This window comes from Anabas testudineus, chromosome 18 (genome assembly GCF_900324465.2).
Source record: "Anabas testudineus chromosome 18, fAnaTes1.2, whole genome shotgun sequence".
In the NCBI taxonomy this organism is placed as follows: domain Eukaryota; kingdom Metazoa; phylum Chordata; class Actinopteri; order Anabantiformes; family Anabantidae; genus Anabas; species Anabas testudineus.
In genome coordinates this window covers 6,209,063-6,223,723 of record NC_046627.1, presented here as the reverse complement: position 1 = coordinate 6,223,723, position 14,661 = coordinate 6,209,063, and the positions used below count along the sequence as shown (strand labels likewise).

General features: G+C 40.7%; 1 protein-coding gene across 1 annotated transcript in view; it reads right to left on the bottom strand.

Moving 5' to 3' along the window:
* The window catches only part of LOC113155808 (NACHT, LRR and PYD domains-containing protein 12-like), a gene marked incomplete at its 3' end in the record, with an annotated part of 144,181 nt that overhangs the window by 116,658 nt on the left and 12,862 nt on the right, over positions 1-14,661 (bottom strand). Inside the window, 3 exon segments of the mRNA XM_033326757.1 lie at positions 11,501-11,824; positions 12,390-12,497; positions 12,579-12,926. Of these exon segments, the coding sequence (XP_033182648.1) occupies positions 11,501-11,824; positions 12,390-12,497; positions 12,579-12,926 (780 nt within the window).

The following is a 14,661-nucleotide window of genomic DNA, read 5'->3' as shown; positions in this document are numbered from 1 at the left end:
CTGAGATGGTTCGGACATGTTCAGAGGAGGGATAGTGAGTATATTGGTAGAAGGATGTTGGAGATGGAGCTGCCAGGCAGGAGGACAAGAGGACGACCAAAGAGGAGATATATGGATGTTATAACAGATGACATGAGGTTGGCTAGTGTTAGGGTAGAAGATGTTCATGATAGAGTGAGGTGGAAAAGGATGATTCGCTGTGGCGACCCCTGATGGGAAAAGCCGAAAGAGAAGAAGAAGCAGTGCTGGAAAGGAACTAAGTACATTTACTCAAGTACTGTCATGTATTTTACTAATATTTCCATTTCATGATACTTTAAATTTGTACTTTACTTTTCAGATAGAAGTACTGTATCTTTTACTGCTCTATATTTATACAGGGACATAAACAGTTACTAGTTACTTTACACATGAAGATTTGACCAACAGTTTATAAAATACGATGAAGTTTAAAATCAGAAACGTTGAATTGATGAATCCTTTGATCACTGAGTTGAAGTGGTTTCAGTCAGTTTTCATAGAAACTTCAAACATTTAATGGTTCCACCTTCTTCAAGTTCAGGATCTGCAGCTTTTCCTTCTTTGAAATGACACTAAACTGAATCATTTCGGGTTCAGACTATTGACTGGACAAAACCAACTCAGTGAAGGTTCCACTTTCTCACTTGATTCTGGTTCTGAACAGAACAAACAGTTGATGGATGAAGCAGGAAAAGAATCATCAGATTGATCAATAATGAAAAGAATCATCACAGCTCCATAGAAATCATTCACTGTCTGTGTCTCTCTAATAAACTGAGGGACTTTGGACTAAACCACCTTTGTCCGGATTAACCAGCGGTTCCACCTGGACAAAGGTTTCCTGAATCACCTGGTTCAACAACGACACCGACTTTATCGACAGTGTTCAGACTAAACGACGACACCGTTGTTGTTTCTAGATTCAGACTGAACACTTTGATAACTGAGCATCTGTCTGACAGTCAGACTACAGGTTTCCACACAGGAGAGAGAACCAACAACAGAAAGAGACAGAAAACATACTCACCCTGAAACGCAGACACTCTGAGCGTCCTCCACTCCCAGCATGCACTGGGAGACTGAGAGAGAAGCAGTAAAAAGTCATAAACTGAAGCAATAAACCTGGACTTTGACTCCAATCGCACAAACACACTGTTAAAGTTAACAGAACCTCAGAGTAAGTGAACTTGGTTCCCTCAGAAAACAGAAAACTGATCCTGAAGGGTTCAAGTACAAGTACAAGTATCACTGTGCATTGTTTCCTCGGGTGAAGTACTAAGTACCTTCTGTAAAATGTACTTGAAATAAAAACTCTGGTAGTTGTGGTGTTGACTCATAGAACAGCTGAGGTTTAGTGAACATTTAAATCCGTCAGCTACTGAACCAGTTCTTGGTTCACTGGACTGAGTGAACCAGGGAACTTCTGCTGAAGTCAGGATTTAGTAAAAAACAACCTAACTGTGAGGACTTTTGTCAGCTCCATGTTTTTCCTGAAGACTGGTCTGTAGAACCACTTCAAGACTGACCCCTTTTTCTTTTTACTGATTCTTGTTTTGAATGAAGAACCAAGCTCCACTAAAGCTCCTTTTTGTGTGTATTAACCCTTTAAATCAGAATTTCCTCAGAAGACACATCTGAAATTTGAACATTTAACTCAAAACAGAGGAACAGTTTGACCCTGGAACTCAGCAGCACATCACACTACAACAGGAAATCCTTCTAGTCTCAGCTTCAGTTCAATGAGGAGAGATCAGCAGAGCGTCAATAAAAAGTTATTGGAAAGCAGAAATGATGGAATAGATTTAGTTGGAGTTCCAGCAGAGAGTGAGTGTAAAAGATCTTCCTCATTGAACTTTAGACCAAACTTAATTTTACCTGAACCAGTGAGACGAAAACCCACAGTACAGAAGTCGTACTTCAGAGCGTCAGTGTTTCTAGCTGTGGTGTGGCTGCAGTACTCTGTGGTTGGTGCTGCGTCAGTCATGTTCTGTTCTGAACCCTGAACCAGGATCAAAAGTCCAACCTGCAGTTTCCTGTTCTGCCTCGTCCCCACTCTACAGTGTGAATGTAGATACGGTATCAGTGTAGTAGGTTTATGACTTGTTACCGTATTTCTTATCACACAGTGACTGTACATGATAAATAATTATTATCTGTTACACTGGATCTCACATATTTAGTCAAACATCTATTAAACATAATTAACAGAGCACCATAAGATCATAAAACTAACATGTTTGTTGGATTTAATGAAGATTTAACTTATTTTGTGAATGAATGAAGCTTCAGTTACACTGAGAAATGAAACCTAGTTAAAGTTTGTTGTGGACGGTGGTGAAGGAGCAGTTTACAGGACTTTTACACCAGCTGCTCCCACGACTTTTAATAATAATAAAACACTGTTGTGTTGATACATAGTTTCTGGTGAAGAGCCAGAAATGAACCAGCTCTGTGTTGTTCTGAGGAAGGACTGAGTCTTTTTCTACAACCCCCCCCCCCCCCCCCCCAAAAAAAAAAAAAAAACAAAAACAACCCCATCCACTGTTTGAACCCCCTTCACACTGTCTTTTATTTCTTCTTCTATTCTATATGAACATTATTTAAGCCCATGAGTCCTGTAGTGAGGATCTACTGACAGAGAAAGTCGGAGCTGTTCTCCAGCGGCTGTCCGGCCGAGCTCAGACCGCATTTAGTGGCTCAGACAGCGGGAGAGCAGCGGCTCATCTCCGCCTCCTCCACAGGCTGATGGAGGCAGGAAAAGCTGCCTTCAGTCCTCAGTAAGTGGAGCTCCACAGTAACAACGACTCTGTGTTCAACTAGAGACCATCCACTAACTCTATGTCCATTAAAGAAATAAATAAAGTGAACCAGGAAGAGAGACGAGGTGGAACCACGGTCCTGGATCGGTACCGTAGTGAAACCTCCTATTAGTGAACTTTAGTCTTCATTAGTTCAATGAACGGAACCAAAGAGAAAGAATCAAACAAAGCAAACTTACAGGAGATTCAGACAAAGTGGAGAAGAAGACGACTCTCCGAGAAAAGACTCTGACACAGGTGAGCTGTTACCTGGAATGACGTAGGACAGGTAGGAAGGAGGAAACAGGAGCAGATTTTCACAATAAGAGACAGACTGCTGAAGCAGGACATAAACTGTTAAAGCAGAAACGTTTCACTACTCATCAAGTATCTTCTTCAGACTGAAGATACTAGTTCGATGAGTAATCACTGAAAATCTGACTGTGTTGAATAGACGTCATCTTTACTGGTCTGAAGTTTACAAGATGATATTTGGGTTTGAAACGACGACTGTTTCAAACCAGCTCATGATTTAAACTAGAAAACATTCACAATCAACTAGTTTCTCCAGCTACAACATTTTCCACTAACAGGACAAAACCAGGTTCATTTAATGAAGATGAATCAAACCAATCAAGAGCTCCACTTACTCAGCTTTTCCCCATGAACTTCATCCCTCTGCAGCTTCTCTTCTGTCTGTGGAAAAAAGGAGATTTGTTCTTCACTTGAAGTTTAATTTTTATTACATTAATTTAACTGACGCTGACGACGTCCTTCACCATCACTGTCAGTAACTACAACTCTCCACATTCAGCACTGACAACAACACTGACGTTCACTCTGACATCATGTGTATATCTATCTATTTGTGTAAAACACTTATTTGTGTTCTGCATAAATTAACACTGTACATTGTTAGATGACAAGTAACAGGACATTTGTCAGGAGTTTAATCCTATCTGACAGCAGACAAACAATCACAGAAGTGTCTAGAGTTTTAGAAGAAGATCTTCAGGTTATAAACACAAACACACAGCAGTGCAGAATGGTCATCAGCTGTGTCCAGACAGACCTGAGGCACCTCTGACTTCACTGAAGATGTGTAGTAGCACAATCTTTATAAAAGACAAACATATCATAAAATGTTTTATGATGACATATTGAAATAATGCTTGAGTACTTGTACTGTTGTTCTTCTTATGTCAGTAATAGAATTAAATAATTTGAAGTCGTACTTCTAATTTAGTGAGGTACTCTGTAAGGTTTTCATACTGTGACTTGAGTTTTGGGTTTGTTTACTTCTACCACGTCTGCAGTCTTGTAGATATTAGACTGATTCACAAAAAACCTCCTATAAGCAGCTGTCTGCTTCACTTTTATGGAAGTGGACAAACAACCGTTTGGTCCTCACTGTTATTTCTATGAAGTACTACTACTACTATTACTACTACTTAGTATGATCTCTTCTATAAGTAGACCTCGATTCTCATCTTGTTGTTGTTCATCTGTTTTTCATCTGGTCTTCTTCTCTTTCTGGTTCAACAAGCAGCAAGTTGTTCATCCAGTTTTTTTTTTCCACCTGTTGACAGAGTTAAATTTAGAGTAGGTGGAGGTGGTTTGTTTACAGTAATTATATATTTTTATAGTGAAGACTTGAAGGTGTGGCTGCGCACACACACTCAGTGTCAATAAAATAAATGTAATAAAAATGAAACTAAACTTCATCTCTAGTCCCAGTCACACAAACACTCCCCGTTCCTGAATGTAGACTAATAAACTTTACAGTTGTTGTTTTTATTCTACTAAAATGTCAAAGTCATCCCCAGAAGTTTAACACATGGACAGAAATAACAAGGACATGTCCACAAATAGAAAATAATGGAGAGAAGATTTACAATTGTTTCATTTGATTTATTTCCACACAATCACAACTTCCTTCATCTAAGTCACAGGAGAACTTGGATCAACACAATTGTCTTCTATAGAAATAACATTCAATCACATTTGATCTCATTTAAAACACATTTCTCCAGCAGATGTCGCCAAAGTCAAACCACCTGTTGTGACAATCAAACGTCTCTTACCTGTCAAGATCAAATCTCCAACTTTCCTCATTAGAACTCATCAGTTCTTCAATTCTATTGGTGGATCATGAGTTGAACTAATAAGTGAAACAGCAAATGAAGCAGTGGTGAAGGAAAACATTATAGAACAGCTGGACGTGGATTCTGTGGTGTTCTTCTGACAGCTGGTTCTACTCTGCAGGACTCACCACTAATACAAGTGTCCAGATGTCTGGTACCAGGACTATGTTTTACAGTGGGACCCTGAAGACATCTGGGGAAGGAGAGTACTAACTGGGTGGAGAGGAGAGGGAGGTTCTGATCACAGAGCTTTGGTGAGAATGAACAAATGTCAGCTGACCTCAACTGTCTTACCACTGTGTGAAATTAGTCCACGATGATCAGAACCAGACGTATTATTGAATCTATGATTGGAGCCGCTAACGTGCTGCTAACACAGACGGCTCAGTGGGACCAGCACCTGAGCAGAGCCACAGCAGCAGCTGAGTCGACACAGGAGGTGTTCAGGTGCAGCTGGGAGTGTGGACCATTCCCATTTAGAGAGCACTCAGTGCCGGTCCCCACAGGACAGAACAAGTGAACAGACGGCAGTTCACCAAGAGGAATTCTGCATTAGTGTTATTATCTGAATTTAGCAGCTACATTGAAGAATAAATGTTCTGATTCATGAATGATTAAATTCATAACTGAGAGATTTTCCTACAGCAGGAAGTATGGTCTAGTTTCTCAGAGATGTTGTGTTTTTATTTGTATCGACTACTGCGGCCCCTTGGTCACAGTCACAGAAAGTTAGTGTTCATGATATGATCCTCCTTTGGGTCCTGAAGATACTGAAAAACTGTGTAGATCATAGTGAGCGACCAAGTCTGAAAATGTACATGAATGGTAGAGAGTCTTCAGTAGAGACCGGTTTTGGTTTCTCAGCATCACTTTGAGACAGAATGCTCCTAATTTTACCAATATTTGGAAACAAATTCAATAATCACGAGCAAGTACCTTCCTCAAACAGTACTCCACTACAAGTAGAAGTAACACTGGAAAGTGTGTACTCAAGTCGAAGTACTAAGTACTTCCAGTGAAATAAATGAGGAACATGTTGGTCACAGTATGAAGCTGTGGAAGTTCTGCAGTAGTTTGTCTGATCACTGCTGATAGAAGGTTCTAACAGAGACAAGTCAGCACTGCTGCTCTGGTTCATGTTGTTCTCATAGTTTAGTAGAAATAAAAATCATTTTCTTAGAATTTCATCACCAGGAGAAACGATCACTAGAGGATTACGGAGCTTTGTGAATACGACCCCAGGTGTTTGAACGTTGTGGCAGACAGGGATCAGCTCTCAGCAGAACCACTAGGACCTGTCTGTGGCTACACAGCCTCATTCTACCACCAGAGAAATGGATCCAGCGAGTTCACCAAGCTAACCAGCCTGGTCCTGTGTTTAGCCACATGTCGTCATTTAACCGCTGGCTGTCTAAGTGGTGTCCTGCTAACAACGTGGGCTACATAGACAATTGGAAAACGTTTTGGAGAAAACCTGGGCTGATTAGTAGAGACGGCATCCATCCCACTTTAGATGGTTCGTCTCAGCTCTCTAGAAATATGACAGAGTTTATTAGACGACCTAAACCCTGACATGTCAGAGTGGAGCCCAGGACGCAGAGACGCAGTCTTACACACCTCTCTGCAGCTTCCTCACAGCCGTCACCCCCCAAAAACTACCATAGAGACAGTGTCTGCTCCCCGAGTATCTAAATTATTTATATCAAAAACCAACAAGAGGAGTGATTCATAAGAACCTAATAAAAATAAAGACAACTCCTCTCTCAGAACAAAATAAAAAGAAAACAATCAAATGTGGACTTTTAAATATCAGATCTCTCTCGTCTAAATCCCTGTTAGTAAATGATTTGATAATTGACCATCAAATAGACTTATTCTGTCTTACTGAAACACAATGATCTGATTTTATCTTTATGTAACCAGTTGGTAAAAAGCATCAATATCCTGTAAATAAAATAATATCAATAAAGTTTTTCTCTGCAGCAGTTTTACTGCAGATGTTGATGTTGAACAGCAGGGGGCGGAGTTTCAATGTCCTGCTGAGTGATGTGTTGGAAAGAAATCACACAATACCTCCTCATTACACCTGAAGTAATTAAAAATAATGAAAACTCTCACATCACACGTCACACACAAAAAAAACATTTGTAGTTTTATCTTGTGAAGACTTTTCTGATGAATTTTAGCATGAAATGAAAACTGCTCTGACTTTGTAGAGAGAAGTTTCACATTCACTTCAACACAGTCAGTTTGATCAATGCAGCATGTTGGAGTCCAGATCACAGAGCTGATCAACATGTGACATCACACTGTGACATCACTGATCAGCAATGATCAATAGGGATCAATAGTGAGTGTGTAGACTCTGTGAGAGTCAGGAGGAGTCCGAGTGAAGAAGAAGAAGACAAGGCGTCCTCCTGTCTTCATTCATCGTCCATCAGCTCCTTCACTTCCAGTTTGTCTCTGATCCATCAAAGATTGATCGACAGATCGATCAAACTGATTGATCAGCTATCAGAGGAGTTGGATCAGTGGAGCTGCTTCTGTTCCTGATGTCCGCTGTTTGATCTGTGTCCTGAATTCTGTCTGTAGAGGAGAGAGAGGCAGTTAGAGAGGGAGACAGTTAGAGAGAGAGACAGTTAGAGAGAGAGATGGGTAGAGAGAGAGACATGTGACATCACACTGACCTTTGACCTGAAGCAGCACAGTTTTCTTTCTCAGCAGTAGGTAGGTGTTTTCCTCCCTGTTGTCAACTCTACATACGTATCTTCCCGTGTCTCTGACTTTTGGGTTCTTCAAGGTCAGACTGAGGTCTCCAGTTTCCAGCAGGTTTCTCTTCATCTCTGTTCTGTCTCTGTAAAACTGGTTCTGTTCTTCAGGCTGGTCAGAGCCGTTCAGATATTTGTGGACTGTCATGTATTCAGGTTCATATCGTCCCCACTCCACTTTAACATCCTCAGGCAGGTCCCCTGCGGTCCTGAAGGGCAGCTGGACTGACTCCACTCCCTCCTCCACCTCCACCTGACAGTCTGAGAGGACAACAAACCACAACAGTTTTTTCTTAGGGACAAAAGACTATTAAAGGCAAAACTGTGTGCTAAGTTGCCTCACTAGAAATGGCTGCTTCCCCAGCTGTCCTACAGGGGGTGAGTCCTGGTGGTTATTAACTTGGCTGCCTCAACACCGTGGCACCACATTGCTGTTGTAACTCCACCAAGTGAAGAAATCTAGAGGACTCTCAGAGACTTTTTTGGTCTGGAAAGCACTGGATACTGACTAGTGCTGATGCTTTGTACCTACCGGTACAGGAGGGAGGACATGGCCTGATGGTCATATCAGCTAGAATGATGGCTTTTAGGTTAAAAACAGCACAAAAGCTGCTGTATCATCACAGACTGAGGTGGCAGGAAACCACTGATTTTCTAAGAGTTGGTCAACTGGGATATGTTAAACATCTCTTCCTGCTGAGACTTGCTGAAGTATATGTTGAACTCCTTTTTATACCTCAGGCTTGGCAGTTGTTGAAGGCCGAAAGACCAGAAAACACCACTAAAGCTTTTTTAGTGACTGCACCATGTAAAATCCTTCACTGGAGGTCAGCTGTGCTTTTTATGAAGGGAGGTTTATATTAAATTCTCCATTTCGGGTTCAATCTCTTGCCTCCACTAAGTCTACCCGTCCATTTGTCTTCTTTATGCTCGTCACACATATACTGAGTCTTCTAGACTACTGTCCAGGATTGTTGAGGAGGTGTGAACATCTATTCCTGAGACTCTGGGACAAAACCTGAAGAATAGTAATCTTATGGACCTGTGGAATGATGATGGATGATGTCTTTCCATCTTTGACTGCTGCCCCTGCTGTTAAAGCAATAAAATAAGAGGATGGACCTCTGTCTTTTTCAGCACCACAGCTTGGTTTTCTCAGTTATGTCATAAAAAGCAGCATTTTCTTTGTGTCAAAGTCTTTTCATCACTAACAGGAGTAAAAATCTGAAGGTGGCCTGAGTCTTTGGACCCAGGCAAGTCCTGAAATGTTTGCTGGTGGAGTTTTATAAGCTGTCTATTGACTAGTGGACAGCTGACCGCTAACAGAGGATCATACATGGGGCAGTAGCTACAAACACACATATTAAACACATGGATCCAGGCCATACCGACGTGCCCATTTTGCTCAGAGACAGAGACCTTAGTTAATTTGTTTGTTCATTGTCCCTGACTGAAAAGTTGAGGCAATCAACAAACTGTGGGAGCAGATTGATTTTTTACAGTCAGGTTTTTCATTTGAGTTTTTCATTTTTGGTCCATTGTACAGTGAGAGAAAAAGGGCATACACACATTGGTGAATGTTGTGTCAGAATCAAAATCTGAAATGTTGTGGAGGATCAATATTGGTGATGGATTTGATGTTTTCATGTCTGATCTCTGTGGACCGGAAAGAACGGATTGGTCCAAAGACCAGGACTTCATGTTCAATAGCTGCCATGATCCTGAACTGACAGGATCTTGAATGGAGGATTCAAGAAATCCTTTGATGATCACTATATATTGATAGTTGACTTTTTCTGTGTTGGAGAATCCGATGGGATCCAAACGTCAGTCCTTCATCTCTCAAACTGATCTTTGTTCTTCCAGCTGATCCGGATCTGATGCAGCTTTTTCCAAACAGCACAACTCTCCAAATGGAAATGTTGCTCTGAAACCCTTAGGACTTGGTCTTGTGTTGGTCTGGATTAAGTTGGTCTTTGTGGTTGTGCTTTCAGACACAGACTGATGACGTGCTGTGTCCCCAAAAATTCACTGTGTGAATCAACAATAGCAGCTACAAGCTGTTCCAACAGGAACTCATTCATCCACTAACATTAAATGCGTAGATAGGATTCTGGAAATGCTCCGACTGTTCCATGTTCACAGGATTCACTCAGCTCACTTCCACATTTCTCTCACTAATATTCACAAATAAATACATTTATATAAATCCATATAAATATGTTAATATTAACAACAAAGTGACTGTATCATTATAAATTGAGTTAATCACTAAAAGCAATAAAAAAATAATCGTTAGATATAATGTTTTTAGATATATGAATAATAAAATTAACAAACCAATAAATGAACATTTAAAACAATAATAATAATTTGTCTTACCACTGTGCTTGACATAAAAACTTTTTACTGACCTCTGACCTTCAGCTCCACTTGTTTCTTCATCAGGATGTTTCCCTCCCTGTTGTAGACGGTGCAGGTGAAGGTTCTTATGTCTTCATCTGTGGGGTATTTCAGGGTCAGACTGAGGTCTCCAGGTTTCAGCAGGTTTCTCTTCATCTCTGTTCGACCTCTGTAAAACCTGCCCTGTTCTTCAGGCTGATCAGAGCCGTTCTGATACACATGGACCTTCCAGTTCAAACTGTTCCTCCACTCCACTTTGACGTCTTCAGGCAGACAAACTGTGGTTTTACAGGGCAACAGGACAGACTCCACCCCTGAATCCACCACTACCTGTTGGACTGAGAGGACAACAGAGCAAAAGAAATGTGGAAACTCTGAAGGTTTATTTAAGAGAGTGATGTTAAGAATCCCTGTGTTTTAAATATTGGTTCATGTTTGTTATGAGACTAATAAAGAGAAAAACATCTCATAAACTGACGTTATTAAATGAGCATGAAATAATTCAAAGACGACCAGAACAAAGAAAAAATCTCCAGAACAAAACATGTTGTGAGTTTTAGTGAAACTTAATCCAATTAAATCATTCTATAAATCAGTGGATTTTACAGGGAAACCAGTGTCAAATAAACCACATCTTGTTATTTTAATATCAGAGTTTGATTTTCCAATAGCACATGAAGGTAGCAGCTTTGTACCTATTTGCTAAATCCTTAATCCAGATATTTCCTTCTGACTGAAACTGACATATGAAACTATCACATATTTCTGTTTCCCAGCAGATTAGTTTGATTTATTAAATATGAAAAACTAGTGAGGAGGATCTTTACTAAAGTCTAAAGAAGCAGAGTTGAATGATGAAGCAACAAGTCCCTCACTAACAACATGCTGAGCCTTTGGTTTAGAAATGTTCCCTCACACATCATTTGTTCTCTTTCTTTAGAGTCACTACATCATTTGGACTTCACAGTAGAATAAAGTGGATTTCTTCACAGTACTAATAGACCTGAGTCTTTGTGGAGGCTGGAGCTCAGAGGAAGCTCGCCTCAACAGCAGCACTTTGATGTGGTGTATGTGAGTAGGTGGGTTCTCAGATTTGATTGGATCATGGATGTAGGATCAAGTTAAAGCTCATTAAGATCAGGACTGAATGAGTTCTACAGAAGCTGGTCTTTAATAAATGTGGACAGACAGTGGACTGGTCTGAAGCAGCACCATGACTGGACTAAACTGGTTCTTAGTTACTGATTGACTGAAAAACACAAAGTTTGATCTCTTGTGTTGAATCTAGATGATAAATGACTTCCTGTGTTTCCAGCATCTTCATGTCAGAGTCATGTTTGGTTTTTAGCTTAGCAAAGAGACTGACCTTTGACCTGGAGCTCCACTTGTTTCTTCATCAGGATGTTTCCCTCCCTGTTGTAGACGGTGCAGGTGAAGGTTCCTGAGTCTTTGTCTGTGGGGTATTTCAGGGTCAGACTGAGGTCTCCAGGTTTCAGCAGGTTTCTCTTCATCTCTGTTCGACCTCTATAAGACTGGTTTTGTTCTTCAGGCTGATCAGAGCCGTTCTGACACACATGGACTGTTCTGTCTCTGTCCGTCCACTCCACTTTGATGGCGTTGGGCAGACAAACTGTGGTTTTACAGGGCAGCAGGACAGACTCCACCCCTGAATCCACCTCCACCTGGTAGACTGAGAGGACAACAAACCACAACATCATCTGGACAGACAGCAGCACTGATGGTATCAGGACCTCACTGTCCCGTCCTTCTCTTATAATCCCAGACCTCACTGAGCAGTGAGTCAGGAACTAATCCAATGAAAGAATCAGTCAGTAACTAGAAGTTACCTGAGAACAGACTCTGAGATTCTCTAGGAAACATTCTGATGAGTTCTTAGATCTCTGTTCATCTACAAACGGACCACTTTGTTAACGAGTCCATCAAGATGAACTCTGAACCAGCTGCTGCCTCACACTAAACTAAGAACTAGTCAACTCCAATAAATCCTCATCCTCACAAATGAACTTTGAACTACTGAGATTTTACTGAGAAAAAGTTTTTCTCCAACAAACAGAGATAAAGACAGAAACGGATCAGTTCCTTCTCTACAGTCATCAGGAACTAATGATCACTGATTCATTCTCAGTGTTGTTCTGATTGGTTCCTCACTCTCAGTCTGTCTTCACAGTCAAGGAGCAACAAGAGGAAAGATGGTAACCGTCAGCATTATGGGTAATGTAGTAGTAGTGACGTACCTGACATGAAGTACTGACGAAAATGTACTAAAAGACCCCCAGTAAAAAGAAGAAGAACCAGGAGAACCAGGAGAATCAGGAGAGCTTTGGCCCAGGATGGAAAACTTTCTGTGTAGAACATAAAGAACAATTGAACTGTGGTCTACATATATACAGTACTGATTTTTGACCTGAATCAATATCTCTAACCTCTGTCTTTGACCTGCAGCTGGACCTCTGTCACTCTCTTTTCTCCCCATATTGCTGATGTGACGGAGCAGGTGTAGGTTCCACTATCTGACAGTTGCAGTTTTGTCAGGTTCAGACTGAGGTCTCCAGTTTTCAGAGCGTCAGTCCTCATCGATGTTCGGTCTCTGTAGAGCTGGTTTTGGTTTTTAAGGTCATCACCTTCCTGCTGACGCTGGTGGACGGTTGAAGGACTGAGATCGTAGCGGCTCCACACCACTGTGGGGTCGTCTACGTCAAAAGTGGGAAACTCACAGGGAAGCAGGAAGTGGTCCCCCTCATACATGTCCACAGCTGAGGCATGCTGGGAAACTGTGAGGACACACAGACAGAGAGGGTCCATCTCAGCAGCCTTATTTCATGTCTCAGTACTGGTCCGTCCTCAGGTGAACCAGAAATCAACCTGGTCCTGTTTGTGATTGGACCTTAAAGCTGATTGGTCTGCTTGAAACCATATCACCACAGTTTAAGACAAACAACATGATGGTAAACAAAGGGAAACCACTTATTTTCAAATACCTTAAGATATCCTAATGCCTAATAATAAGGTTCATCCCAAATAAAAACAACCACAGAGTAGAAATAAACAACTTTAAATACTAACAAGTGAAAAATCCATAATAACGAATTACACAATTTGGTTTGAATCATCACCAATATTTTCAGATCTTCAAAGCATAGCTTTAGATTTTAATTTTTAATTTTCTCATCCACAAATGGAGTTTGTTCGGTGACATGAGAATAAATGGCAGCAACTTAGCAGGGTCTGTTATTGAGGAAGGTGGTGACTGAGGGGATTAGGCTTATACTAAAGCTGGCCCTTCTGCACCTCAGAGCCTTGTACTTGCGACCTGAGGGTAATGGAGCTAAATGTTCATTGAGTTGGTATGTGGGATCTTGTCCTACTGAAATAGCAGTGTGCTTAATGGCATTATTGTTTAATTCAACTAAAATGAGTATGGTGAGACCAATTTATTTTACAATTCTTAGCCTTGTAAGAAAATTGAAGGGGGTCCAGTTGTGGATTCACAAATGACAGGATAGTGTTCAGCAACAGCTTCTACAGGCATTTCATAATTATGGAGGTGAGGGCAACAGGTTGTAGTTGTTGAGTCCAGTAGGCCGTGGCTTCTTGGGAACAGGAATTATGGTAGCCATTTTCCAAATGGAGGCTATTGTGGCAGTAAGATAGGCTTCACTAAAAACTGAATAAAAAAACAGGTGAGCGCATATGAATGCAGTTCATCAGTATCCTTGCTGAGATTCAATCCAGTCCTTATATCTACTAAGCTGACACCTCATATCTTCCACAGTGAAGACTTATCTCAATAGTTACAAGGTAATATAGCCACAATAGGTAGGTTTAGTAGTTTAGTAAACCTTAGTACAGGTTTGTCATTTAATGAAGACAAGTGAAATTTACGAGAAGAGTTCTACAACTAAACTACATGCAGTGTTTGAGATTTTTTTTTTATGTCATGAAAACAGTTCGTGTTGTTGTACTTTTTCCCAAAATTAGACATGTGTCCCGTTAACACAGTACAAGCAACTTTTAAACTGAGTTGGACTATTTCTTGTCTTCCTTGTCAAAAGACTATTTAGCTATATATGTTTTCAGTCATTTAATAATTTAATGGAAACGAGTAAAATTTGCATTGACAAGAACAGCTATCATGCACTCTTCCTGTTTCCAATTGCTCATGAATCTGGAAGACTGGTATGGTGTGCAAAGTTCCCAGAGATCAGCTATATAATTAAAATTAGGACAGTGAAGATCGCCTTGTTGTTCATCAAGCTGAGTGTGAATTAACCCGAGATACTTAGTAGACATGTGGTCGTGTAGCACACTTGAATGATGACGCAGAGTGATTTATTTCTCATTCTCTTTATTGCAAAGATGCACAGAAATAGCACATTATCTGGAAGTTAAGTTATGGCATCCATCTAGCTTTTCAGTCTAAAGATAGTTGGTTAGAGCCCACAAATTTATGCTCCAGGTGGGTTTCACTCCACCCCTGGGCTGAATAGACAGAAGTAATAGTCATAA